This window comes from Talpa europaea (assembly GCF_964194135.1).
Source record: "Talpa europaea genome assembly, chromosome: 2".
Lineage (NCBI taxonomy): Eukaryota > Metazoa > Chordata > Mammalia > Eulipotyphla > Talpidae > Talpa > Talpa europaea.
This window is the reverse complement of record NC_140068.1, coordinates 22,239,310-22,257,085: the sequence shown is the minus strand read 5'-3', so window position 1 is coordinate 22,257,085 and position 17,776 is coordinate 22,239,310. Positions and strand designations below refer to the sequence as shown.

The window sequence follows — 17,776 nt, the reverse complement described above, 5'->3', positions numbered from 1 at the left end:
GAGTTAATGCAGCAGTTTTTAACCTCCGGAGACTTAGAATCAACTGAAAGTTTGGTCAACTCAATTTGCTCACCACAAACCATTGCCCTCAAAACTCAGGATTTTCTAAACATTTCAAACTCTGAGAAGCGGAGGGTTCAATAAAACCACATTGTGCCTGGCACGTATTTCTTCTTTAGGACAGAGGAAATTGGATCTGCTTCTTACTAATTCATTTAAATTTCATTCAAACTGGGATTTTGAAAAACCTCTCTATGGCTCAGAGAGGTCTTAAGAGCTTACTTTTAAGGCCTTTTTTCCTTCTTACAAAAAGGAAGTAATAGTTTTCCAATGATCCCTGAACCCCGAACATCCAAGATTCATAATCCATGGGTTGCAATGCAATTGATAATAGGTAAAACAATAGGCTCAAAGCAGCACATTTTACCAAAACCCAGTGCATTGTGTGGTTAAGACAAGCATTTGACCCTCTTGAACACTTTCAGATGCTGCAGGTGTGTATACAGTGAACAGGGAAGGAGTCTGTTCTACCCAATGACTCACATCAGCCATGGTGGTTTTCTCTTCACTGTCAAGAACATAAAAGAGAAATGGCAATTGAAAAAAAAATAAGCACGTTAAAGTAGAAGTAGAGAAACAATTTATACTGCCTTTTAGATTTTCCTCTTCCCCCTCCTCTTCCTCCCACTCCATGGCAGTGTTGAAGCAAAACTCTTCTTCTAGTGACAGCTGTCAAGAAGTCGTGAGCATTTGTTGTGCATAGAAGAACTAATGATGTGGGGCTTTAATGCATCTCTATTCAAGACCTGAGTTTGGAGAACTTAAATAACTTCTTAGCTTCTTTTAACTCAAATTAATTTCCCAAATGTTTAAATTTTAAGGCAATCGTGTGTTTGATTTTAGTTTATTTTCTTTTTCTCTTTTTTTCCCTAGGATTTTTTTCTTGGGGGAGGTGGGTGCTTGATGTTTTATTATTGGTGTTGTTATGTTGTGTATAATTTTTGGTTTTTTGGTATCAAAAATGATTTTCCTACAGTTCTATTAAGACAAAACCTAGAAAATGCCCAAGATGTTAAAGGATTTAATTTGTATTTTATCTCAATCCAATTGCTCAGGATTTCAAGTCAGTTGTAGTGACTTTGTATTAAAAATATGTCCACCCGTATGAGAACAGTCTCCACACATGATGACGTTATAGGCAGTACATTATCCTAGGTTGTCATCAATTTCTGCCCACCATTATCTGAGTGCTGGGAATATATACAGGAAGAAATAAACAAATATGGCCATTTATGACCACTGATGATTTTTGAAAGACTGGACTAGACATAGTATTTCATTTTAAAAGGCTTTTTGGCAACTGATTCCTCTTATGAGTAAATGGAGACTTTAAAGTCTACAGCTGCTAAGCTAAGAAGGATGGAATTTGAGTACTGAAGTCATTATAGCCAAGTCTGAATTATGAAATTTGTCAAAAGCACATGAAAAGAAATTGAAATGTTTAATATGCTGAAATGAGCACTAGTCTTGTTCAGAGACCCTGGTATAGCAGAACGTGTAATAAGAGAGAAAGTATGCTGTATATATGCTACTTGTGCTTGGACAGTTAAAATCATATGAGTTAACTTTTTCTATTCTTTTTCAAAACTGCGTACTTAAGTGTAGAATTTTCAAGACCTTAAAGTTGGAACAAACACGTAGGAAAGTCATTTAATTCCGTCATTATGTATTTAACACCTATAACTTGCTGGATATGTGAAAATTCAAAGAAAATTAACAGTGATCTGTTCTCCAAAACCACACAATCTAATAAGAAATCCAGACATCTAAATAAGGTTGGATTTGCAATCCTACAAGATAAAGCTGAGTCTTCTAGTGGAGCTCAGTAATAGCAAAGGACAGTGGCAAGAGGCACTCACCCCAGAACTTCACCTGGGATTTGCGAAAATTATTTTAGAACCTAACATGTATGTCTTAGCATTTTGTACTTTACAAATTGATGTTTTTATTATTTTTTTAAAGATTTATTTTTATTTTTATACAAGAACCAGGGTACAGGCCAGATGTTCGGGAGGGTGAGAGGATTCACCCGAGACAGAGCAGGGAACAGAACAGGCAGACCGACTGAAATACAGGGGAACAGTGGATGAGACAGGAGAGGTCTGCCTCACCATGTGGGTATCTCCACAGCGGGCAGGGATCAAACTGGCACTGAAGAGGCTGCAGACAGCTTCACAGAACTGCGTTCAACCACCTGTGCCACCAGGGAGGCCCAAATTGACTTATTTTTTTAAATAACATTTGATAAAGATACTTATGCAGGGCTTCTCCGGTGGCACAGCAGGTTGAGCACTGCACTGTGATGCTGTCTTCAGCCTCTGTAGCATGGGTTCGATTTCCAGCCGGCCAGGGAGATTCCCACATGGTGCAGCAGACCTCTCCTGCCTGGCCTGCTGCTCCCCTCAGCAGTGTGTTTCAGTCAGTCTGCCTGTTCTGTTCCCGGCTCTGTCTCTGGTGAATCCTTTCACCCTCCCGCGACTCTGGGCTGTACCCCAGTTCTTGTATAAATAAATAAATCTTTAGAAAAAAAGGAACAGAAATATTTTTTTTAAAAAGATGCTTATGCAAACCAATTGAGAGAATTTATTCAAATTGAAACAAAATTTTTATGTAGTTTCTATTATGTGCAATATTATACATTAATACATAGGGTTACAAAGTTTTATAAGATAGTTTCTGACCTTGGGTGGTAATCTATGACTTACACCAATAACTCTACAATGCAAGATATATTAAAAATCTTGTAAGAGAACAATAAACAAAGCATAGAAATAGCCACTAACCCAGCAAGGAATTTTATTATAAGAATTAAATAATTATAGAGCTTCCATATGATCCAGCAATTCCACTCCTAGGTATTTACCCAAAGGACACAGAAACATCAATTCCAAAGACCTCCTGCACCCCTATGTTTATAGCAGCACTGTTTACAATAGCTAAGCATTGGAAACAACCCAAATGCCCAAAAATAGATGACTGGATCAAGAAGATGTGGTACATATATACCATGGAATATTACTCAGCATTCAAAAAAGATAAACACATGCAATTTACAGCAACATGGATGGCGCTGGAAGGGATCATGCTCAGCGAAATAAGCCAGAAAGAAAAAGAAAAATACCGGATGGTCTCACTCATAGCAGGAATCTAGAAAACTTAAATAAGGGACCAGGAAAATGAATAACTATAAGAAAGTGAAAATCAAAATCAACAAAAAACTATGAACCAGAGACACTCTATGGGGGGTGGGGGCAGGGGAGGGATTGGGGTCAAAATAAGGGGACTACAATTGTATGGGGAATATAAAAATAAAATTTATTATAATTTTTTAAAAATAATTAAATAATTATAAATTATATATAAGTGTTACATATATAAATATATGACATGTATATTATAATTATATGAGTATGATAACAATTATTAGTACAATAATATCAGGGTAGAGAATTTTTAATAACACATTACTTAATAGACTTAGCTGGATTAATGCTCTGAAAGCCCTGATATTAGTTTTCTGAAGTTGAATCTCCATGTTTATTTGAGGCGTCTTCTTCACTTAAATATAAAGATATTCTTTATTCTCCATTTCACCTGACTTATTTCTGCACCAATTTTTAACTATTAATATTCTGGAAATAGTTGATATAGACCATACTGAAGGAACTTGGCTGTATAACAGTTAACAGAAACAGCCTCATCATATAGGTGTGTTTATCATTTTTTATAATCACAGATATTTATTCTAGGTGTAAGGTTCCATGTAGTACTACAATTTATCAGGTCCTATAAAGAAAGAGAATATGCCACAGAGAGAAGGGATTCAAGAATGAAAATAATTTTATTAACACTTTTTGCATGTAAGCCAACCCCAACTTTTGAAACTTAAAAATTACCCTATGAGCAATGCCAATATAAATTTAGTAACCCTAAAAATAGTGTCTAAATAGTTCAGAAATGTGTTCACATGTACCTATTTGTGAAATTCTTAAAAGAACAAGTGAGCAGAAAATGAATTCTCAGTCAGGATCAATATGCACATAGATTTGGTAATGAAATATCCAGGAGACCACCGAGTAACTCTTCCAAATGAGAATGAGGAGACCCATAGTCCATAAAACAACAAAACCCAAATAGAACCATTAAACAACTGTGAATGCCTTTATATAATAACTTTTAATGATATAAAGATATTAAATGAACTAAGTGTCCCATTATTAGGCACATTGTCAAGACTGAATTTTCACAAACTGAATGTAGCCAACCATTTCAAGCACCTATGATTACCACTATACCCCAAATTATCAAAGGAAATGTGCTAGTTATTTACTGAAAATTCTTTGGGAAATAAATATTTCAGATCTTATTCAATAATTGTATAACACATTTCAACACTTCAGAAATCTGCTGTTATACAGCTTGGTAATTTATTCAAATTATTCCTTATATGGGCTCTTTTTCTCCCCACTATACCCTCAGTTTTCAATAGCCTGTAGTTTTTCATTATCTCCCACAGACAAAGTGCTCCCAACATGACCATTGATAAATAAATTACTCATTTATTTTAAATAAATTTGTGTTTCTTGCATTTTTGAATGTCTTCCTTTTTAGAGAGCTAACTTGAGTTCTTTTTCATTGAACATTAAATATATTCTCAAATAAGAATATTAAGCTTCATTGCTTTTACTCTCTACTGAGAACAAGTCTCACTCTCCAGCACAGAATCCCTCACCCCACTTTCCCTGCTTCCTTTCCCCCCCATTGTACTTGCTAGCTTCTAACACATTTTACAAATTACTTATTGTTTACAGTCATTGCTCATTGTCTATTTGTGCTGGAATGTAGCTTCGTGAGCAGACAGATCTTTGCTTGCTCACTGAAGGATCCGGCACTGAAGGATTTCACCCAGCATCTAGAGCAGTGCCTGCCCCTAGTAGAACTCAAAATATTTTTTAATTAAATGAATGAACCACTTTATCCTGTGCTTTGGTTGTTTTATTGCAGTTTGTTATTTGTTTGTTTATGAAGATAATGTTGGCTTATAACACTATATATGATTTAGGAATACAGGCTCACATCTTTTCAGATGTATGTTTCCACACTGTCTCCACACCCCATAACCCTCCACTATAGTCCATTAGATCTCCTCCCCCTGGAGTTTCCCATTCCTGCTCTGGTAGTCTCAGTTCTGTACTCAGATTTCTAGGGTATATGTTGGTTTAGGTTTTTCTGTAGCTCGTTTTGTTTCTCTATATTCCAAATATTAATGAATGAAGATGATTTCTGATTTAATTTGCTTAGCATATCCCCTTAAGTTCCATCTGCTTGTGCTTTGATTTGATGAAATGATAAAAATGAGTGAAGGGGTCTCCCTGGTGGTGCAAGGGATTAAGCGTCAGCACTGTGAAGCTATCTGCAGCTACTGCTGCACAAGTCAGATCCCCAGCCAGGGAAGTGACCCACATGGAGCAGCAGACCTCTTCTGTCTCACCCGCTGCCCCCCTCAACAGTGTATTCCAGTCAATCCACCTGTTCTGTTACCCGTTCTGTCTCTGGTGAATCCTCTCACCCCCACACCTCTGGCCTGTACCCAAGTTCTTGTATGCATAAATAAATAAATCTAAAAAAAATGAGTGAAAACCTTTAGAATAGAGTCCGCATCTACCATCTTGAGTATTGATGTATAAACACCCAACTTCAGTTGTACTCATCTCCAAATGTACTTGTTTGCCCCGTTCCACATACAAAATATAGATGTATTTTAAAATAAAAACCATTTTTATCAGGTGACATACCCACAGAATAGGTTTGCCTGTGCTGAATTGAACCTCTACACTCATATCAAAGCCTGAGAAATGAACTAGTTTAGTTGCTCACTGGCACATGGGGAGTGCCACATGGCCAAGTAAGCCCTGACCCATGCTTTCCTCTGCTTCTAGCCTGCATTGTGGTTTTGAGCTTCATTGAGTTAAAGGGCACGTGGGCAGAGGTGTGAAAGATGATAAAATGTCCTTGTATGTGAACTGCATGGTTTCCTACTAGACTATTCAATTGATTCCAAATCTAAAACTGACATCAGACATCACTTGCATGGCCTTGAAATGATTCATAGACTTCCGCTGAGATAAGACATACCTTGACAAACATTCAGATTATATTGTTTGGGTTTTTTTGGACAAGCATGATATCAACAGTCAAGTCTTGAAAGGCAAAAGTGATATGAGTATTGAAATATTTCTACTGACAGGATCAAACTTTTATGGCCACCAATAAAAGACAAGACATTTCATTAGAGAGTAAACATTATCACACCCTCATGTCAGGTGAATTTAGGCCATTTTTGTGCTGGGATTATTGATTCCTCTGCCGCTCATGATCCTGGAAATTAGGGAATAATTTTCTCATGTCTCACCTGGTGTGTTCTCAACTCTTAATTCAACACAGCAGGATTTTCTAATTCAGGTAGAACAGTTGATCAGGCTGGACAGGATGTAGGATGAGAACATGGTATAAATTTTGGAGCCTAGGTCCCAGTATAAGAGAGCATGACAACTCTTCTTTCAAGAAGTATGTGAATTTTATTTACCAACTACTCCAGCATCATTAATCAGAAAATGAAGCTTTTAATTCATGTATTTCATGTCTTCCAAAATTAGTCAGAAAGAGCTTAATGTGTTAATATGTAATAAATATCATTTTAGTTCTACAAGAATTTCCGATGTAAGTTAAGTAGACTGTATTTAAGAAAGTACTGAGAGTGTCTTTTAAATGTCCTTCCTTTTTAATATACTATGTGTTTACGCAGTGCAGAAAATGTGTTTTATAAATTCATAACTTCTACATTTGATTACTTTCCACAGATACAACACACTCAGGGGAAATTGGCACAAAGAAAAAGGTGAAACGACTGTTAAGTTTTCAAAGATACTTCCATGCATCAAGGCTGCTTCGTGGAATTGTCCCACAAGCCCCTCTCCACCTACTGGATGAAGACTACCTTGGACAAGCAAGGGTGAGCTAGTTACCCCTCAGTCTAGTGGCCAAGAGCACGTTTCTCTGCTGATAGCACCCAGAGCTGAGTCCTACTCCCACTGCCAGGATTCTGGTTAGCTATTCAACACAGCAAGATTTTTTTCTCAAATATAAAATGAAGTTAATGAAAATACCCACTTCATTGGAGTGACGTGAACGTTAGATGAAGTGAACATGGGTGCATGCCTAATATCCCCACCGGCACATACCAGTTACTTTCATTTTTATCAATGTGCAAAACATTTGCACAACATTAAAATTTTGGACTGGAGGAAATAGCTAAGTAGTCCATTGAATTATCTCATTGTAATAGCTCCACTGAAATAAACCCAGTAACTACCCATCTTTGTTCCACCTAGGGCTATTAATATGGTATATTGATCTTTTAATCATTTGTGACTCATTTAAGTAATTTTTACTAATTTTATTAATTTAATTAATTAATTAATTTTTATTGATTAATTTTATTAATTTTACTAATTTTATTTTTGCAAGTAAGAGATTTGCAAAAATCTCTTTGATTTGACTCAGAATAGAAGTCAATGTAAGAATCTTTAAAAAAAAAAAAAGTCCCTGGGTTATTTGTAGCCCAAACTGCCAAAGGAATCTAAATTTCAGCATTCTCCCTGGTGGTGCAAGGGATTAAGATGCAGCACTATGAAGCTGTCCGCAGCCACTGTAGTACGAGTTCAATCCCCAGCCAGGGAGGGTACCCACATGGCGCAGCAGACCTCTCCTGACTCACCCGCTGCTCCCCTCAGCAGTGTATTTCAGTCAATCTGCCTGTTTTCTCTTCTTTCACACCTCTGCCCATGTGCCCTTTTCCTCAATGAAGCTCAAAATCACAATCTGCTGTTCAATTTCCCATTCTGTCTCTGATGAATCCTATCACCTCCCCCCACACCTCTGGCCTGTACCCCAGTTCTTGCATGCAAAAGTAAATAAATCTTTTTTAAAAAATAAGAATAAAAATAAAGGAATCTAAATTTTGGAAGTAAAGTGCCTCCTTTAAACAAAAGTGAAAGGTAGTTTCCCATGGTTTACATGCTAAGTAATATTATGCTATCTAGGTACTATTAAGAAACATGTATTGTTGATACACTCTATTAAGAAATAAACAGCAAGTAAGAGAGAGAGCTAATTGTCAACATTAGATCTAAACAAGGAAAGTAAACCATTCTTTCTAGCAACCCAAGGCCTGAGGTTGAGTGAATATTTCTTTCTCCAGTTGGTTGGTTAGCTGTTTGATGACAGGGGAGCAAGACCAAGCCCTCAGGACAAGGGCACAGTGGTGGAGCACTGTGGGTGTGACTCCCCTCTACCCAGTCACCTCTTCAGAAAGTCACATTGAGATCTAGAGAACTGCAGGGCAGAAGTCAGGTTATCAGGGATTATTCCTGGCTCTGCCTTTGGAGTTGTATGGCTTGGATAAAATGGTCACTCAGTCTAGACCCCTCAAATAAGCTACTAACCTTTCATTTTTCTGACACTGCTGTGAAAGTCTTCATTGGCCATGATGAGGCCTTTGGATTTCCTCCTAAGACACAAGGAAGCCTTTAAAGGGTAGGTAGGGAAGGGCCAGCTGGTGCTTCTCTGCAGCAGTGCCTATGGAAAGAGAAGAGAGCAGAAGTGAGGCATAGTGGCAGGAGCTGTGGTGAGAACAGAATCAGCAACTGCAAGTTTGTCTGAGAGTTAACACCATCTCATTCAAACATGGGATCTCCTTAAAACATAGAATAAAAATCCAGCATTGGACAGTAGGTCTTTAAATTATGCAATGTTCAGTTGCCCACTTTTAACTTTCTTTTTTTTTAGATTTATTTTTATTTATGCATACAAGAACTGGGGTATAGGCCAGAGGATTCACCAGAGCAGGGAGCAGAACAGGCAGATTGACCGAATACACTGCTGAGGGGAGCAGTGGGCAAGACAGGAGAGGTCTGCCTCACCATGTGGGTAGCTCCCTGGCTGGGCATCAAACTCATGCTTGATAGAGCTGACTTTAACCCCCACACCACCAGTGAGGCCCCCTACTTTTCAGTTTCTTTTCTGTTACAGTGGTTAATATCACATTTAATCCAAATTAGCAGAATAAAGTGCTTAGCAATCATTTTTATTTCATTTTTTAAAGTGTTGCTATAAAACTCCTCCCTTAAGTATAGGATAGTTTGTAGAGATTTTGATAAAATACAACATTAACACATGTCTAACTTTTTACTACATACATGCCTTGTTTTAGGCACTTTATTATGTTACCTTACTTAATTCTCACTACCACTCTTGGATGTAATATTCTCAGTCACCTTTTTCAAATTAGGAAACTGAGGTTCAGAGAGATTAAGGAACTAACCCAAATCCCACAGCCAATAAACTAACTTGGAACCAGCAGTCTGACTACAAAGCCTATCCTTTTAGCACTGCTAGTATTAGCAAGCAAGTAAAATTTCTTTACTACAAACCAGTTGCATGTAGAGCATAGTAAGCTACTATTTTCAACTTTTTAATTGTTTAATTCACCATGTCTCAAAGTAAATGCATCTCTGAGATGATTCATTTGGGTGCTGTTTCTGTTTGCCTTTTCAGCATATGCTCTCCAAAGTGGGAATGTGGGATTTTGACATTTTCTTGTTTGATCGTTTGACAAATGGTAAGTCATCCAAAACAATTCGCACTACAATACACACCATAAGTGGGATTAGTTTCAAGAAAACAAAATTTATTTTTAAACATTTATTCTTCTTTTCCTCCTTTCCCCACTTTCAAAAATCTACAGCTACTTAAGAAGGACTAAGGCTAGGAAAAATTAATTCAGATGAAGAATAAGAACTGAATTTGGCCTTAGAACCCTAAGCCAGTTTCCTTCTGACCTTGGTGATCTCAAAGGAATTTGGAAATCACAGGATTCAATTCTTTCCTATAGAATACTCTGGTCCCATCCAAAAGGAGGAAGTCCACTGTTAGTAGATTAGAAGGAAAAACACAAAAGTGCATCTGATCGGTCCTGACACTCACAAGGAAGGTGTTCATGCACTTTCACTAACTGAGCTGGATCTCCCCCATTGTAAGTGTTGTTCAGGTTCATTTGGCATCACACAAAGAAAACAGTTGCTGAGGACAGTGTAAAGGTTTAGACTGCAGCTAATGGGAAAAAGAGATCCGAAATGTTGTGCCTGTAGTGGTTTTCTTTAAGAATATTATAAGATCTTATTATATTTTCATCTGCCCATTAAATGTGTGTTACTAAGCTCAGGGAACCAATAAGGAACATGATATTGAATGCTGATCTTCCCATATCCAGCTACCTACCAGGTGGGTGCTTTCACTCAACATAGACCATAGACCATTTTCTTACTGTTCTGTTACTTGATAAATGATATTTAGTTGAGAGAACACAACCTGAAAACTATGAAACTTTATACTGTGAAACACTAACTAGAATTTATAGGCCTGATCCCGTAATCTTGTATTTTACTTTCCTCAAATCAACTGAGATGGATACCACTAAATAAAATTAAGTGTGAACAAAAGAACTTGTTCAGTAGTAGTTGCTAGAAAAGGAATATAATCCTCTCATAAAAATTTGAAATGAGGAAGTCAATGATTTTATTTAACTCAATTAATTAGAAATCCATATAGATGCTATAACTGGTTCAAAGGAGAATTCAAAGAGTCATATGTATATAAGCAGTAAGAAAAGCTGAAATGATTTTTAAATAACTACAAAAATTTGGAAGGGCAAATCAATTGTATTTCTACCTAACTAACTTTATTTGCATGCTTATGGACAAGAATCACCTGCAATGCTATCAGTTATTTGTAACCTTGTTGAGAAATAGTTCAAATAAAATGAAAGTTGTAGAGAGACATAAAATCAGGTACCCTGGCAAATGTGCTTAGGCAACACCTAGGTTTCCATTCAAGACATTCAGTGATCTTGTGTTCCTTTTCAATGTCTTTCATTATCTCTATAACATTTAAAATTCAGGGCCTCCCTCGTGGTGCAAGGGGTTAAGTACCATACTATGGGGCCATCCACAGCCTCTGCAGCACAAGTTCCATCCCCAGCCAGCCAGGGAGCTACCCACATGGCACAGCAGACCTCTCCTTTCTTGTCCGCTGCTCCCCTCAGCAGTGTACCTCGGTCAATCTGCCTGCTCTGTTCCCAACTCTGTCTCTGGTCAATCCAGTAATATTTCTTGAATGTTTAAAATTTATTATAGCTTTAATTTTTCACTTCTGCTGACAAATTATAAAATACCTCATGGTCAAATCTCATTTTGGGTTACCTTCCACAGGAATAATAGACTATAACTATTAAGTAATATGGCAGCTTCTACCCCTATAAATGTAAGTCTATTGGAAAAAATTTAAGGCACATGTCAAGTGACCATTAGACTGTCATCTAAAAATGCATGTTTGTGTGAATGTGTATGAGTGTATTTCCCTCCTACCTCAATTGGTAGACTCTTTCAAACTCTCAAATGTTTTCATTGTCTTTGATATAAGGAGAAAGACCAAGTTAATTTTACTTGTATAATAAGAGAACACTAGGACCAGATCATGGTAATAATATCTTTTATAAATAAATAATTTCATATCAAAAGGGGAAAAGAATTTCCCCACTAGGGAAATTTCATTGCAGAAACTTTGTATCTTATTGTCAATCTTGATATTTCTATGGTGATGAAAATGAGTTAAAACAGGTAACTATTTCTACAGGAAACAGTCTGGTAACACTGCTGTGCCACCTCTTCAATACCCATGGGCTTATTCACCATTTCAAGTTAGATATGGTGACCTTACACAGGTTCCTAGGTAAGTGTTTTTTTTCTATATTCCTATTCCCATTCCCACAAATAATGGCAATTATAATATTCTTTAATATAAAGTAGCAAGAACCACAGTATGCAGGTGAAGACCTCAAATTATCTCATTAATTTAAAAATGGATTTACCCATTTTAATCACTGGAAAAATGTTTATTTGATTAGTGATACTGATGATAGATGAAGGCTATATAAAGAAATACACTGAGAACATGTAACTGTCAAAGAAGATACTCATCTGCTCACATGTTGACAAAATTTCCAGTAAGCTATGCTTCAAGCAATGATGATCTGGATGTGAGTTGCTGAAAATCTTCAGTAGTTTGTTGGATTTTTTTTAAATAAGAATGACCATGTATGAAAGGTACTTTAGGTATGCTATTTCTAGCCAGGTAAGTTGGATGTTATTATCACCATTTGGCCCTTAGATAAGGAGAGGTACAAACAGGTTTTGTAACTTGCTCAGGCTCAGAGTCAACAGTTGGCAGACGCTCCGTCCAGCCAAGCAAGCCCAAGGCTGTCTGACTTAAAAGCCCACCATCTTTCCACTCAATGCCACCATCACTACCAAACAGCATCCCCAGTTCTCACTTGACTTGATGTATTTTTACTTGCCAGTGAATTATCCAGGACACATTTTTAATCACCAAGTAATTCCTTTCGGCCACTTTGTATCCTTCTAGTTGCTTTGACTCCCCACATGGTTGTAATTTTATTTTGGAATCTGATTTGATGCCACTAAGAATAAAATATCAGTGACAAAAACAGCAACTCAGCAACCAGGTTTATATGATGCTTATGTGTGCTAGGAACTCTTATAAGGATGTACACATATTAACACATTTACCCTTTGAGATTAGAACTATTATCCCAATTTTATAGAAAAAGAAAATTGAAGAGCCTAACAAGTAACTTGCTGATATAATATATACTAAGAGATAGAGTCAGGGATTAAATATAATTATAAAATAAGCCTGATGGGGCCTCCCCGGTGGCGCAGCGGTTGAGCGCTGGCTTGCGAAGCTGCCCGCGGCCTCTGCGGCGCCGGTTCGATCCCGGGCTGCTCCCCGGCCACCGGAGGAGGGTCCCACATGGCGCGCAGACCTCTCCTGCCGCCCGCTGCTCCCCTCTGCCGCCCGCTGCTCCCCTCTGCCGCCCGCTGCTCCCCTCAGCAGTGTACTTCGGTCCCTCTGCCTGCTCTGCTCCCCGCTCTGGCTCTGGTGAATCCTCTCACCCTCCCCCGCTTCTGACTGTATCCAGTGCTTGTATGAATAAATAAATTAAATAAATCTTTAAAAATAAAATACTATTTAAAAAAATAAATAAATTAAATAAATAAATAAATAAATAAAATAAGCCTGATGAATTAAAGGTATACATGGCAAAAGAGAAGTATCTGAAATCAGCCAGAACATGGTTCAGTTCCAGAAACACAAATAATCTCAAGCTAATTGTAGTTAGATTGCTTGAGTGAAGCAATGATCATGACTAGGGCCAAATGGTTCTGATTTGAAGAGGGAGACCAAAGGTACTTTGGACATGTATATGTGCCCTGAATTCACGTAAAGAATGCAAAGATTAGATAACAAATCCCAGAGTCAAATTTGTAGCATGTGCTGAGAGAATGGTCACACTTACAAATCTGGGTATTTGATACACACTGAATATATTGCATCCTAAGTTTTGCCTGGATTATTCGCTAGAGCAGACTAGTGACTTCTGTGAATAGCAAACTAAAATTGCCTTGCTTAGATCTCTACTTGGTTCCAATAGCACCCTGGTCCTTAGATTGGAAGGGCATGAAAGATGATAACTTAATCTGATTAAGGTAGAAATAAAACCAAGGATCCTTGGTTGAATCAATGCAGTACTTTGAGATTCTGCCTGATGAAGCCCCTAAATTTGCTTTTGTCAGTAAGTGTAATTCAAGTGATAAACCAATCCTTGAATATCAGAAATCTGATGCTACTAGTGCTTTTTTAAATAAAACCTCTTTTATGGTGTATTATTCATAGATGGCAGCAAACTTAAATAATTAAACTATAGTGTGAACTGAAGTTGTCCTTTTCCTACATATTTATTTTTCCTATGAATGAGAGCCTTCATAGATGCCAGAAAGGGGTAATTTATGAAGGTGGTGAGGAATCCCAAGAGCCTCACAAATCCTTTTAGCCTTTCTTCTCTCTTCGTTCCCCCTCCCCTCCACTAAAAACAGCCCGGTAGAGCTGCCAAGCTTGCAAACCACATGCATTTTTAAAGGATCCCCAGACTGCACATTTTGGAGACACTAATATTTTTAAGAGAAAGGGACCCTCAATAAGGCTGAGCTATGCCCTTTCTGTTTTACTTTGCCCTTACTGAGATATCTGTCTCCTAGTCATGGTTCAAGAAGACTACCACAGCCAAAACCCATATCACAATGCTGTTCATGCGGCCGACGTCACCCAGGCCATGCACTGCTATCTGAAGGAACCAAAGGTAAGTCAAGACCCAGCTGCCTCCTCAGCCATGTGGAAATGCCAAGTAAACTACCTGCTAGAGCCCAAATCACCCAACGTATCAGAGTAACTGTGTTATGGGTTATTCACAACACAAATGCAATTATTTATATTAATGTTCAAGGATTAGCTCTGAAAATCATATAACATTAAAGAGAATGAAATTTTTTGAGGTTTACTTTCATATTATGCAATAGGACAAAAACGATCTTCTCTATGACAATCTACATCTTAGATGTTATCAACAGTCCTAGGAATTAGTTGTTTTGACTTAGAGCTTTGCCATAAACTGGAACAGCATTGAACTTTTCTGGGAAAGGTCTCTCACCTCATGGTTTTTGATCTAGAAATAAAATCAAAGTGTCTTAATATTTAAGTTCCATCTCTGGCAGAGACAAGTGGACAGCCTGACTCAGGCCTAAAAAAACTTGTGAATGACAGAGACATCTTAATAAGCATGCTCTGATATAATAACCCAATCCAAAATTTAAAACATATAACAATGTTCATTACTCAAAATCTAGGCATTGCTTACCCATATAAAACTTTGTTGGTATAACATATAGATTGAGTTTTCTCAATTATATCTTAATCCAAAACTTATATCTTAATCCAAAAATTATATCTTAATCCAAAACTCAATTTAGTTCAAGCAGTTTTAATATCAACCACCAAATATACAGATGTCAAACAGGCATTCCCAAGACAAAACTGGGTAGGTAGTTGCCTCAACCCTCTAAAATACCCCAAAGACATTAAAGGTTTTAGGTTCTAGTCTACAAAACTTGTACTGCATCACACAGTTGCATATTTAAAGTTAGTACTGTATTTCCATTATCCTGAGTGTTTTCCTAGCTAACCAGAAAACAAGAAATTCTTATACATTCTCTTACTATGTATTGCACTCAGGAAAAAATATGCAACTTTTGCAATTTGGCCTACTCTTAATTTCATATTCAAAGAAATGGCAGTTATGGAAATGGATTGGTAAAATACACTTTTTTTAATATGTCCATCATTTGACTTCAGCTTTTCGCTTCATGTATAGCTTTCTCCAGGAATGAGACTGATGTCAGGCTCTGTCTTCCTACCCACGACAGGCAGTATGCTACAACAAAACAAGACAGGCTTGCATTAGGAAGAAGAGGCTACTTAATGACAGGCACAAGTTGAGTTATTAATTATTTCCCACACAGTCCTGTTTTTTTCCTGCATTTCCATGAGACTCTAACCTCATTGACTACTTTCAGAGGATCAAATTCTGAATGAAAGCCTGTGCAATACTATGATGATTCATTCAGTTTGACTTAGCCAAAACAAAAGCCAACCAATTTAATTTGTTCACAGCTTGCCAGCTTCCTCACCCCCCTGGACATCATGCTGGGACTACTGGCTGCAGCAGCACATGATGTGGACCACCCAGGGGTGAACCAGCCGTTTTTGATCAAAACTAATCACCACCTCGCCAACCTGTATCAGGTAAGGGAGCCAACATTAAGCTAAATGACAATACTACTACCTTATGTCCAGTGCTAGAGCCTGACCTCACCCGTGGAGAAGACTTCATTCAGGGTCAGCCTTAATGATGACCACAACCAGAGTCTGGCTTTGAAATAGGTCCAGGTTATCTCACAAGTGACGTTAAATTGGTTTACCAGGACAGCCAAGGAATTCCGTTTGCTCCAAAGTAGGTTTGAAATTGTCTTAAGTCAAATAGGATCCCTGAGTCTACCCTCCTGTGGCTTAATAACGTCTGTCTCAATGAAACCATCTTGTATATAATGTCCAGTTGCAATCAGTCCTTTGTAGGACTTCTATAAATGATATTTCCTAATTCTAATTTATGTCCTTAGGGCCATTTCTGAACTTTATTTACCTCTGACTCAGAGGTATGTTATCAAAAACTATCGACAGACTTTGTTGCTATCAAATAATTAAATAGCATGAGTAGGTTGGACTGAAGAACTGTTATTTATGATATTGTTTATGATATTAACTCATGTCATAAATGAACTATTCCCAGAATTGTCAACATATTCTTTAGAGACTTTTGGTTGTTATTCAGAACATCATTACATACAAGGAATTGTGGGTATCAATTTTGGCAGATCTCTTGAAAAAAGTCAGAGCTGAAAAACAAACCATCAGACCCTGACAACAGAATGATGATTTCCAGAAAGGAAAAGGATGGGGGAGAGGAGACTAAATAGAGAGAGCAGATTGGATGGTGGTGGATGGTAACATGACCCTTTGTGTTGGGTGTGGTATGGGACATACATTTCTTGAGGTGTGAAAGAGTCCTCCTGAAATTCACCTATGCTACAAACCAAAGTTGCCTCAATGAAAAAAAGAACTTCTGAAGGCTCCCCACACCTGCATCATGCAAGGCATTGCAGCGTTATTGCCAATAAAGTACAGTTGGAACATGAAGGGGAAAACTTTTTTAATCCCATTGATAAGCCTTTGGCACAAGTGGAAACTGTGGAATCCTAGGGTTTATGGGTCCACTCATTACATACTTCTGCCAAGAGGCTCCCTTGGACTGCAGTCAGTATCCGAAGCTGGGACAGATACAGCCATAGGGAGGGGACAGAGTGACAGGAGAAAGCCTTCTGATCATGAGCTAAAAAATAAATGAAAATTTAAACTACAGCTTAATTTTCTAAACCATCTCAGAATGTAAACATCACTTGAGGGCAAAATAGACACTTGATTAACAAAAAAAGTAAATGACTGGACTACATGCTCCCAAACTGTCTTTATTTTTTTTTTTTAATAGAGGCATGTTTTATTTATTTATTTGGGGTTTTTTTTGTTTGTTTGTTTATACATGCACTGGGTACAGTCAGAAGCGCGGGAGGGTGAGAGAATTCACCAGAGCCAGAGCGGGGAGCAGAGCAGGCAGAAGGACCGAAGTACACTGCTGAGGGGAGCAGCGGGCGGCAGGAGGGGTCTGTGCGTCATGTGGGACCCTCCTCCGGTGGCCGGGGAGCAGCCGGGGATCGAACCGGCGCCGCAGAGGCTGACGGGCAGCTTCGCAAGCCAGCGCTCAACCGCTGCGCCACCGGGGAGGCCCCCAAACTGTCTTTAAATCCCGTCAATTCTGGTTTTTTCAAGTATCTTTAATTAGACAAAAGAAATCAATCAAAAGGTTGTTATAAATGAAATGTTTATATAATTCTAATTTCTTATCATTGAGTAAATCAAATAAATGGAACTTAAAAGTATCTGTTGCTATGCCATGGTCCTTTTGTTACAGGGCAACCCTGATATAAAATGGGTTGCCTGACTTGGGTCTTCACCCACGCGCTTAAAATGGACTTAAACTGCAGGCACACAAAAAGGCTAATCAAAGCTTTAT

At 37.9% G+C, this 17,776-nt stretch overlaps 1 protein-coding gene across 2 annotated transcripts in view; it reads left to right on the top strand.

The window, feature by feature from the left end:
- PDE7B (phosphodiesterase 7B) overlaps positions 1–17,776 on the top strand; it is a gene marked incomplete at both ends in the record, with an annotated part of 194,650 nt that overhangs the window by 143,040 nt on the left and 33,834 nt on the right. For both annotated transcript variants that reach the window (XM_084227958.1, XM_084227957.1), the window contains 5 exons: positions 6,921–7,072; positions 9,676–9,739; positions 11,812–11,907; positions 14,295–14,395; positions 15,763–15,894. In XM_084227958.1, the coding sequence (XP_084084084.1) occupies positions 6,921–7,072; positions 9,676–9,739; positions 11,812–11,907; positions 14,295–14,395; positions 15,763–15,894 (545 nt within the window). The remainder of the gene's footprint in view (positions 1–6,920; positions 7,073–9,675; positions 9,740–11,811; positions 11,908–14,294; positions 14,396–15,762; positions 15,895–17,776) is intronic.